This window comes from Hyla sarda, chromosome 1 (assembly GCF_029499605.1).
Source record: "Hyla sarda isolate aHylSar1 chromosome 1, aHylSar1.hap1, whole genome shotgun sequence".
Lineage (NCBI taxonomy): Eukaryota > Metazoa > Chordata > Amphibia > Anura > Hylidae > Hyla > Hyla sarda.
Genome location: NC_079189.1, coordinates 142,227,073 through 142,241,080, shown reverse-complemented (window position 1 = coordinate 142,241,080; position 14,008 = coordinate 142,227,073). Strand labels below are relative to the sequence as shown.

The window sequence follows — 14,008 nt, the reverse complement described above, 5'->3', positions numbered from 1 at the left end:
AATAAATACATGTGGGAAAGTGGAAAATCCCTGAGGAAAGTAATGTCAGTCATTTCTAGGGCAACTTTACTAAGAGCAAGTAAGAGGGATCTGAATAAAGGGGAGATTTATCATTGCTTTTAGCCATTTTGTTTGGTGGCAGATTGTTGCTAATTTTTGCGCAATAGGTAAAAAGTTTCAAAATGTTTTTGCAAATCATTTAGTCTGATTGAAGACAATAATAAATGCAGTCTGGCATGGTTTGCCTTTTGAAGTTTGAAATGTGGGAGAAGCACACACGACATACGCTCAGGTAAATGGGGGTGAAAAGAACTTGAATACATAGTCAATGATAAATTCCACCGCAAAGTTTTAACAGGGTAACAGAAGAGGAAAAAGGGTGATCACTCACCCATAATAGGACAATCCTCTACACATCCTCAGTTCCTAGCAAGTAATCCAATACGGAGGGGTGCTGCCATGGGTTCGTGAAAACAATTACCAGTGAGTGATCACCCTTTTACCTCTTCACCCATGACCGCACCCTTGGAGAGTTAAACTCGAAGAAAGGAATTGTGCCCAAAGGCTAGGTCAGACATAGAAATAAAATTAGCATAAGGTCGGGGAAAATCCAAGTGGCTTCCCTACAGATTTGGCCTAGACAAGCATTGGTCCTTTCTGCCCAGGTGGTAGAGACTGCCCTAGTGGAATGGGATGGGCCACAAGGGAGTTGGGAACTGGAACAGGTAGGCCCTTATTTCCAAAAATTAGAGCTATCATTAGACTAATCCGCCTGCTGACGGTAGCCTTACTGCAACCAGTCCCCCTATTCTTTCCTCCAAACTGGATAAGAAGATTGTTTGATCTACGCCAATTTTGGTAGCCTCTAGATAACAAGGCACTGCCTAACAACTAGACAATGCAAAGAATACTTTTTTTAGGATTATAAGGAGTGTTGCAGAAAGACAGCAATATCTTGTTGACCCTTATTTTGGAGAAAATCCAGGCAAAGTTTTAATAACAATTCATCTTCGTGGATTGTGGTTTGAGAAGGGAAGACTGACATGGGCTTAAATTCACTAAATTTTTGCTGCTATTATTGCTAAAAAGGAAAAGTTACTTTTAAAGTGAGATTTTTTATGAAGATGGAAACTAAAGGCTTGGAGGGGGACTACACTAAGGAAAACAATGTCAGATTAAAACGGTTATACAGATTTAGAAAAGTAGAGCTGCTTTCTTTAAAGGTTGTGTGCGGCATTGCGGTTCAGTTCCAATGAAGTGAATGGGGCCAGCAATACTACATACAGCCTTTTAAGGACAGGTGGTGTAGTATTTTTGGAAAAACTTTGCTCACTTTTTATATTCCTGGAAAATCCCCTTAATGGGGTACTACGGTGAAATAAACCCATAGCTCATCCTTTCCCTTTCCCCAACCTATTGATTTGTCTAAACAGGATTCATTAGTTATATAGAGCAGTTTCCCCTACCTTGTCTATGTCCAAGTCTTCCTGTGAAAACAGCCCCACCCTCGTGAGAGACACAGACCTCCTGGTTTCTAACCTGCACTGAATTATGCTTTATTTAGTCATGCTTTCTTTAGTGCTGAAAGTTGGGAGGTGTGCAGTCTTAGCCAATCGCACACTGTATTTCTCAGCTCACAGAGGAGGGTGGGGGCTGCTCTCAGAGACTGAGCTGGCGGGCAGTAAGAGCAGAGCTCCAATGACTGCCAGGAGATGTAGGTAATGGGAGGGAAGGGTGGCAAAGAATATCAAGCAGCCAGAGGGTACAACAGGGGCCACAGGAACCATGCATATCAGGCTTTGGTTCTATATATATTATAAATATGAAATTTTCCCTGGTTCTTATGAAGTAGGTCATCTATGTAACCATAAAGGACCAGAGAAATGCCAAATATTGGAAATGGACTGACGTCCCATGAACTTGAACGGCAACTCTCAGGAACTTTGATGCGAAGGTTAAATAAGTACATGGTAATAGGCATTTTCTAAATCTATTGAGGCAATTCACATAGAGAAGGATTACTTTGGATTTCAGTGTTTCTATACATAACTACTTGTAGGAGATAAAAGAAGCGAAATCCCTTCTCCTTTGGGGCCCATTCCCAACTTTTTAAGTTATCACTATGAAAGAGCCAATGGACTTTTTAGTGAAAATAAAATAGAATAGAATCCCCTCTTTTAATCTAAGAAAGGAACTTGGGTCAGAACATTCTTGCTGACTAAGATGATTACTTCTGACTGCAGAGCCAACTGTCTTCTTGGGACGGAAAAAGTTCTTACAGAAAGAAACCTGTCTCTGGAATAACTCTTGAACTCCAAGAGGCGTCCCAAGTGAATGGCATGAATGACTGGATGAAACTGAACTCCATGCCTGGGCAAACAGAATCAAGCAACTGCATCCCCCAGAGAATCCTATTCCCCACATTGAAAAATTAAACTGAGAATGTGGAGAGACATTTTTATCTTTTCATGTTTCCTGCCCAGCGGTAGGAGATGCTCTTCAGGGGTGCTGTCATAAGTAAAGGGATGAACTGAAGGTCATGCTGATAATACTTACTAGGAAGCTATTTAAGGTGGAAACACTGTAATTGAACTCTTCTAAGATGCTGTCACTGCTCATACAGTGATAGGTAAACTTTGCTACATGTCACAAATATCAGTGCAATCTTTATTACTGTATGCACATACAAAACAAAATGTAAAAGTAATAAAAGTCAGGGTTCTTCCATCACATAATGGTGTAAGCCAGTGATGGATACATTTACGCTAGACCTTACTTATCAGTCTGACTTCTATAGTGGCCTGACAATATGCATCAATAGAAAGCAACCAGAGGAATCAGTAACTGGCAGCACACTGCTAGGTATATTGGCTGAAGTTTAACACTAAGCATAGCTAAATGATATAATGTACACAGGGGGCAACAGACTGGTGCTATCTGCAGGGCCCAGAGAAGAACACTACTGTGTGGAAAGAATTGTTAAAGAAAGATCTGGATTGCCAAATAAAAGTTTACTACAGTTCTCTCACTCTTAGGGTGCATTCACACGCTATTACTAGCAGCGGGTTTCACACTGCGGGAAACCTACCATTAATTTGAATGGGTCCACAGACAGTCCACAATAGTGTCAGATTTGTGGACTGTCCACGGACCCATTTAAATCAATGGTAGAGTAACTTGCAGCGGGTTTCCCACAGCGGGAAACTCACTGCTAGCTACTAGCGTGTGAACGCACCCTCAAGAGACAAGTTTTTTTCACAAATCACTGCCTTTTTAAAACAGCTATTGGCCCCATAGTATGACAGGTTAACAAAAGTTTTACCTAATAAACTACACAGTCCTTGACCATTTGATAACTGCTGTGATTTGTGCAACTACATTTTTTGGTAGGCTATATGTGGACTCAATGACACTCTTGAGGTGTAAGTTAGACACTTGCTGGGCTATTTATAATGACCTTCTACATAAAGCGTTCTGGTCATTTAAAAAAAATAACATTTCACATGTCATGCAGACATATCAAAAACCTAAGACCCCCACAATCTCTTGATATTTCTGAGAGAAGCGCTCAGCAGTGCACTTAACCCCTTGTTCGGCACTCATCTAATAGCAGGAGGAAGGTTCCGAACGGAGATGGCTTGAGCACCAAACCGGGGAGTGATCTCCCAGCGATATCTAGAGATCCTGACTGGTCGAGATTTTTAATGACAGTAACTCTTTAAGGGGTTATGGATTTAATAGTAAAAAATAAAAAAATTACAGCCTGCTAGGTATGTAAAATAAAACTATAGTCACCTTGCTAAGTCCAATGCTGTTGCTCCAGTGCCTCAGATTACTTCCGATGGTGACATGCTCTCTGCATCATCCCCTATTGGCTGCCATGTGTTCAGAATGTCATCAGAAGAGCACGTCAGAAGCACCAGGGGATGGACCGGAGGTGCCAGCACTGGATCCAGCAAGGCGTCGATCGTGTATTTTGTTAGTTAACATACCTAGCATGCTGTACTTTGTTTCCATTTTAATCGGCGAACAATTCGAACGACTCTCTTTAAGAAATATGTGGCAGGATGTATCAAGATCTGAAATACTGCAAAGTAAATCATTTTAGTTTATCTGCTGATTTCCATAGACTACCCAATATCCATGAAGCTCCAAGGGCATCAAGTTTATAAAGTCTTTTAATAGGAACCTTATAATTCATTATGCACCTTTGCTACAAAGTACCTCCGCTACAAAGCTCCTATATGATAGCAGTATTTATTAAGGACGATACAGAAGAATCCTAAACAATTCAAATCCAGTGTACAACAAAGAAAACCTCCTCATATTAGAACTTATTTTAAAATCAAAATTCTATATCAACTATTTAGTTTGTCCCTTGCAAAAACAAAAATAACCATTACCAAATACTTGTTAGTTAAAAATACATTAGCCTACCTTTGGCAATGAAAAGCTACAGAGAAACCACATTAGTTAATAAAATGAAAATACCCAAGTAAAAAGTGTATAAATTAAGAAATTCTCAACACACTCACCTTTGTTTTCATTTGGAAAGGATTGGGCTTTTGTTGAAGGGAAATGTCCATTATACTATTGGAATTGGGAATATCGCTAGCGTTTCTATGTTCATCCTCCCTACTGCTGTCATCAGACTGATCAAAGTCATCACTGTCCTGGTCCATCTCCTCCTCGTCCTCATCTTCCACATCACAAACATGTTCCTCATCCTCATCCTCATCTTCCTGTTGCTCGCTGTCCTCGGGCTGGCCTTCACACTCATGATCTGCTACAATACAGCTGTTATTGTTTTCTTCCAAGTGCTCTTGAGGGAGGTCACTCCTTTCCACACTTCCAGGACCATCTACCTCTCCATTCACTACTATGTGCTCTTCTTCCTGCTGTCTTGAGTGCTGCTGTTCCTCCTCCTCCTCCTCTACTCTGTTCATTTGCTCCTCATCTGCTTGACTGGAAGAAGCATTACCTCGCACAGAACCTCCAGTACGTCGCCTCTTGCTGCCCACAGACAGCAGTTCCTGATTCATTTCCAAAAGCCAGCTTGCTACTTCATGGACATTCGCTAGACTGTGTGAAGATGCAAATGTTTTCACATTCTGAAACAAAAAAAAGATATATAAAATAAAAGTCAGTATAAATTAAATTTTACAAAACAAAAAAATAAAGAAATTACACAAAGTGCAGTAGAGCTATTTTACATTTAAAGCTGATTTTAGTCATTCCATGCTATGAGGTCATTTTTTGAATTGCAGGTTTTACAACAAATCAACTGCCCAAGAAAAAAAAAAAAGTCAATTCCTGTTAACTTCCCTGACGGTTTTTCAACATACAACACAATATAAGCTGGCAGTGAGGCTTAGTAGGCACGGGATCACAAGGCCAGCACAAATGTTACTATGAAATCTTATGCTTAATGTATAATAAATCAGACCTTTAAGGTCTAATAGGAAAAATACTAGTAGGCAAGGAGCAGATTATAAAGGAAAGCATCAGGAACTGTCCTCTTCTTACAATAGTAACAATGCACAAATATCTTGGCTGGCTTCATACCTACAATTATGCAAATAAACTGTGCGCTTTAAATGGCCACATATGGCATTGCTTAACTGACCCTTTTTTATGGAAATTACCATATCCTGCCAGGGGTTCAGAGAAGTAAAATATTTTAATCATTTACTACCTAAAATAGTAACATCTCTGACGTCCTTCCTTGTGAGAGCTGAAAAAATGTGGGAAAACTGCAGTAAGATCGAGCACATTCCTAGAATTCTACACTCAGTATTAAAGTCTATTGTACCTAAACAAGACCGACTGTAAAATCTCCCAACATGCAAAACATAACATTCTATTTGATGTGATCTCTAGTAGGTCCAATATTCACAGTATCACTGAAGATGAATCGAAGCACAAACAAGTTAGTGGATAAAAAGAGAGTGGATGAAATCTGCACAAAACCTAAAAGGACTGTGTCATCAGAAAATGTACTATTGTTTAAATCAACTTTTCTGTAAAAAAAAAAAAAAAAGGTTTTGCAAATTTCTGGTGATGTTTATTCTAACTTTCCATTTTCTATCTAGATATTAAAATAATCCTGAAATCTTGCAGTTTTCACTCTCTCCAAGCCTAAAACTACGAAACTTCCTGTCTGTGATGGTAAGGAGGAGACTGCTGGGACATTATCTGAACAGCATTACAGTAAAAAGGTTACATCAGTAGATATAGAGGACAATAGATAAAGCTCAAAGCTGAGCTGTGGATTGACATCTTTAAAGGTCACTGAGCACACCCAGAAAACTTTACAATTCATTTCAAGAGGACAGCTTCTATTACGGTCTATGTTCACCAACATGAAAACCAGGGAACGAATTGAGTTGTTTTACTAAATTTCCTTCTTTATTAAATGCATTTCACAAAACTTTACTACAATCCATTCACCATGTGACATTATATTCAGGGGTAAAAAGCATCTCACAATACATTCCCTAAAAGATCTTTAAATACTATTCTAGCTGCCCTGAAACTAGTGAAGACAGAAAACACCCTCTGCTGGAAATGTAAAGCTGACATAGGCTCTTATTTCCATATGAGGTGGGGTTGTCCCATTACGCTATCATTTTAGTAAGAGGTTATCAGAGTTGTTAATATAGTTGCAGAAAACAATATTCCACTCTGCCTTGATATAACTTGACTCCTATTATAGCCAAACACAGCCCTCTGACCAAAACGCTTATTAGGCCGCTACTAGCAGCAGTCCATCTACTCATAGACACTACTTTGAGTTGAACTTGGGTCGCAAAGGTTGACCAGCTCTATAAACTGGAGGAAATAGCCTTCTGGGAGAACAGATCCCACAATAAATTCCAGGGGCTATATACAAAAGTGGCATTGATTAATGATTAGAAACCCCCTTTAAATACTGCACACATCCTCTCTCATCATCTATTATACAACTTGTCCAATAATTACTCTGTGTGCTCTAAGACTTAAAGGGGTATTCCAGGCAAAAACTTTTTTTATATATATCAACTGGCTCCGGAAAGTTAAACAGATTGGTAAATTACTTCTATTAAAAAATCTTAATCCTTCCAATAGTTATTAGCTTCTGAAGTTGAGTTGCTGTTTTCTGTCTAACTGCTTTCTGATGACTCACGTCCCGGGAGCTGTCCAGCTCCTATGGGGATATTCTCCCATCATGCAAGGGATATTCTCCCATCATGCACAGCTCCCGTGACGTGACATCATCATTGAGCAGTTAGACAGAAAACTTCAGAAGCTAATAACTATTGGAAGGATTAAGATTTTTTCAATAGAAGTAATTTACAAACCTGTTTACATTTCCGGAGCAAGTTGATATATAAAAAAAAGTTTTTGCCTGAAATACCCCTTTAAGAGAGGACTACCTAGTTCATCTTATTTGTAATAAATGTAAGTACTGATCACTACCCATTGTCCACCTACATGTTCCATGTCGTGTGTTTAGAATTTTACCTATACAACTAGTGGACAGGAGAGTCAAAATGCTCAATTACAGGCCTTTTGCTCAGGTCTGTGTTGAATTATGAAATAGAATTTTGAATGTTTTTATTCACTTCTGACTTTATGCTTTAGGATGATGTGTTTTTCCCCGTTCTATGTAAAATCCCAAAATGCATTCACTGTTTTACTACATTTTCTCTGAATTGTATTCACAAACAGGATTGGCAGCTGTAAAATCTGCAGTTGCAACTTTTACAAAGCAGTCAAAAGTACATAAGAATTGCCTTGTAAAATCTGAAGTTGAGGATCCCCAATTATATCCCCAAATCCGGAGCGGGCTCTGTTTATACAACCCTAGGGTAGGGTCACATGTGCCGTATTTTGCTGCTGCATATTTTCCTATAAAAATATGCAGCAGCAAATACACAGCAAAATTCAGCATGTGTTACCAGACCCTTAACCTTAAACCGTTTTAAAGTCCTTAAGGACTGAGGGCGTATGGATATGCCCGTGGGAATTTCGATCCCCGCCGTTAGCCGGTTGGGGACCGGATCGGGATGCCTGCTGAAATCATTCAGCAGGCATCCCGGCACATCGCAGAGGGGGGTCCTGAGACCCCCCCCCCCCCCATGTCGGTGATCGGAGAAAATCGCATATCAATTCAGATCACGGCTCAGGTAGGGAATCGACCCGGGGGGGGGGGGCTTGGGGAGAAATGAAAGTGATCTTTACTGTGGCAACCACTAGGAAGGGCGGACTGCATCTCCCAGCATGCTGGGAGTTCGAGTTTTGCAACATCTGGAGGGTCATAGTTTGGTGACCACTGTTACAGTGGTGCCCAAATGGTAGCCCTCCAGATGTTGCCAAACTACAACTCACAGCATGCCTAGACCACCCAGGCATGCTGGGAGTTGTAGTTCTGTAACATCTGTCCCTTCAGATTTTGCAAGTTTCATGAAATTTTTGAAAATTGCTGCTCTACCTTGAAGCCCTCAAATTTTTTCAAAAAGTAAAACTATGTCCATTTTATGATGCCAACATAAAGTGGACATACTGTATTTGTGAAGAAAAATAAAATGTATTTAGAATATCCATTTCCCTTACAATTAGAGAGCTTCAAAGTTAGAAAATGCAAACTTTTCCAAATTTTCATGAAATTTTGTGATTTTTCACCAAGAAAGGATGCAAGTAACGCCGAAAATTTACCACCAAAATAAAGTAGAATATGTCATGAAAAAACTCAGAATCAGAATATTCGGTAAAAGCGTTTTAGAGTTATTAACGCTTAAAGTGACGGTGGTCAGAATTGCGAAAAAGGGCTCAGTCCTTAAGGTGAAAAAGGGCTGTGTCCTTAAGGGGTTAAAAGTAAAAAAGAAATCCCTTACAGCAACATTAAATGCAGGGAAAGGAAAATGAATATGGGAGTATTACTCTGCCTGCCGTAGCTGGCTCTATTCATAATAAACACATATCCTCCTTTTATCCAGCAATTCGTTTTTCCCCGTTTGATGTCCTTTACAGTGAATTAAAAGGGATAAGAACTTTCAGTTGTGGAAAGAGTTTTTTTTAATTCTTTTTACAAAGTTTATTCTCCACAAAGTCAAAGTCAGGGCAGATTTGGAGATTCTAAAACAAGCAGCCTGGGGCACTACACAAAATGTCTTTATAGTGAAAAAGCTACTTTTAAGGCTAAGACATCACAAGCTTCATAATGTAATAATTATTTAAAAAAATAGAAATTAATATTTCAAGCTGGCTACAACAAAAGAAAAGTGTTACATCATACATAAATGGTAAATTATCCAGATTATAAAGCTTTACACTGATTCGTGGATTAATGTAAAAAGAAGATACGAGGATGATTTAGAAGGTTTTCTATGAAAACAATATCGGGTCTAGCTTGGCACTTAAAGGATTTGTTCACTGAATATGAGAGACATCTAGGACTACTGAATTCAGTACAATTTAATGTAATGCTTCAATGCATAGAACCATTGCAATCTAACTGCAGGGCAATGCCGATGAGTACAGAGGCAAAATGACATGTGCAGTGTAGTATCACCCATCCAACCATCGCAGTTTGTATGGGTAAAACACTGACCGATTCATGTGTCACTAGATTCATCACGCTATTGATAAAACGGAGTGAATCCACATGGGACAGTAAAGCTGCGGATGTGGTAAAATCTGGAGAACACACAGTAGTGATGATTTTACAAAATCTCCACATGCTGCAGGTTCCTTTGGGAGGTTGTAGTGTAAACTGGCATAGATTTCAGTTCTAGGGGCAGGGGTAATCACAGATCTGTCACATCTAGTAGGTGAGGGGTGCCTCTTATGTTAACGTGGCTTATGTATAGACTGCTGTATGAAAAGTCAGTATTCATTTTAACTAGCCCAAAGTAGACTGGTGAATGCGCTCAATGCTCCTATAAACCAAGCAGCACAATATTTTAGTCATTTTGGCTAATAAAGCGATGTCACCATATATATGTCTAATTCCCATTAATCTGGAAAGCTGCATGCATTTCACATGTAAGGGTTCAAAACACCGCAGATTAGATATTTCTGGGAGGGTCCTATTTCTCTGAATGTATGCATGTACTGTAGAAACAAGCCCATTCAGATGGAACAGACTGTGAACGTTCCCCAATTATGGTCATGTCCAATGTTATATGTATAAAATGGTCACTAGATAAACTCCCGTACCTAGAAGTATGGTAAATGACGTGACTATTCTATACAATCTGGCAATATATGCATATAGACACAGATGGGGATCTATGAAGAGGAAAAACTGACCAGTTGCCCATAGCAGATCACTTCTTTTATTAATAGAAAAAAAAAAAAAAGCCTCTAAAATTTAAAGAGGCGATCTGATTGGTTTCTTTGGGCAACTGGTCAACTCCTCTGTACAGGATTTTGATAAATCTCCCAAAGTGACCTTATTCTAGAGCCATTTACTCAATCCTGATCGTAGCTGAAGTGAACAGCAGCAAAATAGGGAAACCAAGAGTCTGTCAACTTCAGAAAATATACCAGTGAAGCATGTAAGGCGTAACTCCGACTGCAATACACAGAGACCTTACTACAAAATTGGTGCCATTATTTCAACAAACTTTGCATGAATGCCCTTTGCCTCTTATAGAGATTCTGCCTCCCAGTGTTCACAAGGTGGACTACAAGTGTACTGTGAGATTAAAACCCACGGGAGATTTTTCAAAACCTGTGGAGAGGCGAAGTTGCCCAGTTGCCCATAGCAACCAATCATATCGCTTCTTTCATTTTTCACAGGCCTTGTTAAAGGAAAACTGTCAAATGTTCTGTCCCGCACTATCCACGGGTATCTGTGGATAGTGCGGGAGACACTGAACATTTTGAGTCCTACCTTGCCCGGATCCGCTGCGCCGTTCGCGCGTTAAAGCTTGTTTTCAGTATATTCAAATTAGCTGCTAACTGGCATGGGCGGGGTTACTGCCTTCAACTGGCTTTGTGACGTAACTGCCGCCCAGCCCGCAGCACCGCCTGGCTAATGAATATTCATACGTTGTCTTATACTCTCCGTCTCATCTCGTCCGAGTCCTGGACGATACTGCGCATGCGCGGAATTTCCTACTATACCCGAAAGCTGTCTTCGCCCCCCTTCCATAGACTTGCATTGAGGGGGCGGGTGTGACGTCACACGGGGGTGGAGTCGTGAAGTCACGATCTTCCATTCTCGTGGTTGGGATGGTATTAGCCTGAGGGCCTCCAGCGGTTCCGGATACCGTTACAGGTGGGTGCCACATGGTAGAATGTGGGGGTCCCCAGCGGCGGGATCCTTGCCATCAGACATCTTATCCCCTATCCTTTGGATAGGGGAAAAGATGTCTAGGGGTAGAGTACCTCTTTAAAACCAGCCATTACAAAATACCATACTGCCGTTACAAAATCCCAGTGTAGTCTATAAGATTTTGTGATTAGCCGTCATAACCCGTTAATGTCATTATGAATAACAGACGTTATTTTGTGACGGAAAATTTGTGCATGTACCGTTTTTTTTCCTGTCACAAAATAACGTCCGTTATTCATAACGGCATTAACGGGTCATAACGGCTAATCACAAAATCCCATAGACTTGACTAGGATTCAGTAACAGCCGTATGGGATTTTGAAACGGCCGTTTTAAGGGTTTCCTTAACAGAGCATTATAACGGGTCATTAAAACTGAGAAATGATATAGTGTGAGAGCAGCCTTAGACTTCACTAACACTCTATTATGCTTTTCAAGCTGATGCTGATGATTCTTAGGATGTACTATAGAGATAAAAGGAGGACATTTATCATTGGTAATACCCCTTTTTTCATGTTTACATTTTTGGGGCTTTTTTTGTGTGTTCTTTTTAATAGAGAAACAATAAAGAAGAAGTCCAGCAAACTCACCGCGTCCTAAGACCACATCATATAGAGACTGACGGAGGGTGACAGGAAGAGGACAAGAGGCTCAGAGGCTACAGACTGGTAGTGTATAGCAGTATATTGTATGTAGCACCATGGAGCACTTTATGCAGTGGGCATGAATTTATCACGTGCTGCAAAGATTTTTTTTTTTCTTTGCGCACAACTTGAGCGCAAAGCCTACTCTTTTTTGTGCAAACCTATACCACCTAACAGGACACGTACAAATGTGTCAGATGCCAGAGCACAAAGATTAAACCAAACTCTGCAGCTCACTGGTTTCAATAATTGTGCAGAATTTATACAGTATGTGCACCATTTTGGTAAATTTTAAGAAACTGTGTATACATAAAGATACACCAAGCAAACAGGGATAAAATCTCTACTACCTCATACCAACGTTAATAAATGTACCCATAGGGAGCAGGGTCCTGTGTGTGCAGTGTAAGGTTATGTTTATACGGTGGAATTTCCACATGAATATTTCGCTCGGAAATTCTGCTGCAGCAGAGTCCTATTGATTTCAATGGGATTCTGCTGCACTGTGCACATGGCAGAATTTTCACGGCAGATGTTTCTGCTGTGGAAATCCAGATTCCAGCATCCACAGAAAGAATAGTAGTGACCATTCTTTTGCAACTTCCGCTTGGAAAAGGAGACTGCATTTCTGAGTGGTCCTAGTGCCTGCTCGAACTATCATATGTGCATAATGTCTGCCCATATTTTCCACACGTAAGATAAACAGTCTGAGGGTGCGTTCACACGGGGGTATTTGTCAGCGGATTCACAGCTGCGGATCCGCTGACAAAGGCCCCTAAAGTGCTGCCCTCTTTGTGCCTGCTAATAGCGTCAATCCGTCGCTACCAGAAGACACACTGTGATGTGCGAGTCGCAGTGTAGCCGCACATCCCGGCCGCTCCCCCCAGCTCTCTGAGCTACACAGAGAGCGGCCGCGATGTGTGCGAGGACACTGCAGGGTAACTCGCACATGGCAGTGTGTCTGCTGGTAGCGGCAGATTGCCACTATTAGCAGGCACAAAGAGGGTAGCACTTTAGGGGCCTTTGTCAGTGGATCCGCAGCTGCGGATCTGCTGACAAATACACCCGTGTGAACGCACCCTGAACATCGCCTTAGGGAGCCACCATAAAGACTGGGCTCCACACATGAGCTCAGGGTCAACTGAAAATTAGAGATGTAGTCTGTAGAGGAGAAAACTGGTAAAAGGCCATACACAAATGCAGGGTTGTGGAACCTTATTCTGTCCCATTTGAATATTTACAAGATCATTTGCGGGTCATTAACAACAAATCTGTCTTGTGCTGTACAATTCTAAATAGTTGGTGCAAGGGAGTCCTCCCAGCTAACTTTGCAGCAAAGCTGTGACTTTCCCCAGAATGCTTTGCTGAATCCTTGTTGCAATCAGCACAATCCCGCTTTACAGTTAAAGGAGTACTCCATGGAAAACTTTTTATTTTATTTATTTTTTAAATGAACTGGTGCCAGAAAGTTAAACAATTTTGTAAATTACTTCTATTAAAAAATCTTTATCCTTCCAGTACTTATTAGCAGCTGTATGCTACAGAAGAAATTCTTTGCTTTTTGAATTTCTTTTTTGTCTTGTCCACATTGCTCCCTGCTGACACCTCTGTCCGTGTCAGGAACTGTCAGAGTAGCATAGGTTTGCTATGAGGATTATCTCCTGCTCTAGACAGTTCCTGATACGGGCATCAGGTGTCAGCAAAGAATTTCCTCTGTAACATACAGCTGCTAATAAATACTGGAAGGATAAAGATCTTTTTTTAATAGAAGTTTTGTACAAATACTCTTCAAGTATGCACACAAGTGAAGCAGTAAGATGGGATAGAATAGCTTTTCCCATATACACTATGTTTACGTATAAAATCTACTCCCTCTCCACAAACACAGTTATTAATCACCTACCAGGGCTGGGACTACTCAGGTGATATTGTGTCTCTGGGATGGAACGGAATAAGAAAATACAATACTACAAAGAGGTAAATTGTGCAATTAATCTCCTAAGTTCAATTGTCAAAATAGAAAAAAAAAAAAAAAAAAAAA

General features: G+C 40.4%; 1 protein-coding gene across 5 annotated transcripts in view; it reads right to left on the bottom strand.

The window, feature by feature from the left end:
* The window catches only part of FBXW7 (F-box and WD repeat domain containing 7), a 211,006-nt gene that overhangs the window by 128,847 nt on the left and 68,151 nt on the right, over positions 1-14,008 (bottom strand). For 4 of the 5 annotated variants that reach the window (XM_056562711.1, XM_056562717.1, XM_056562727.1 and 1 more), the window contains one exon: positions 4,536-5,111. In XM_056562711.1, the coding sequence (XP_056418686.1) occupies positions 4,536-5,042 (507 nt within the window). In that variant the 5' untranslated portion in view covers positions 5,043-5,111. Of the gene's footprint in view, positions 1-4,535; positions 5,112-10,879; positions 10,902-14,008 lie in introns of those variants that run through there. The other variant, XM_056562746.1, reaches the window with a different exon arrangement.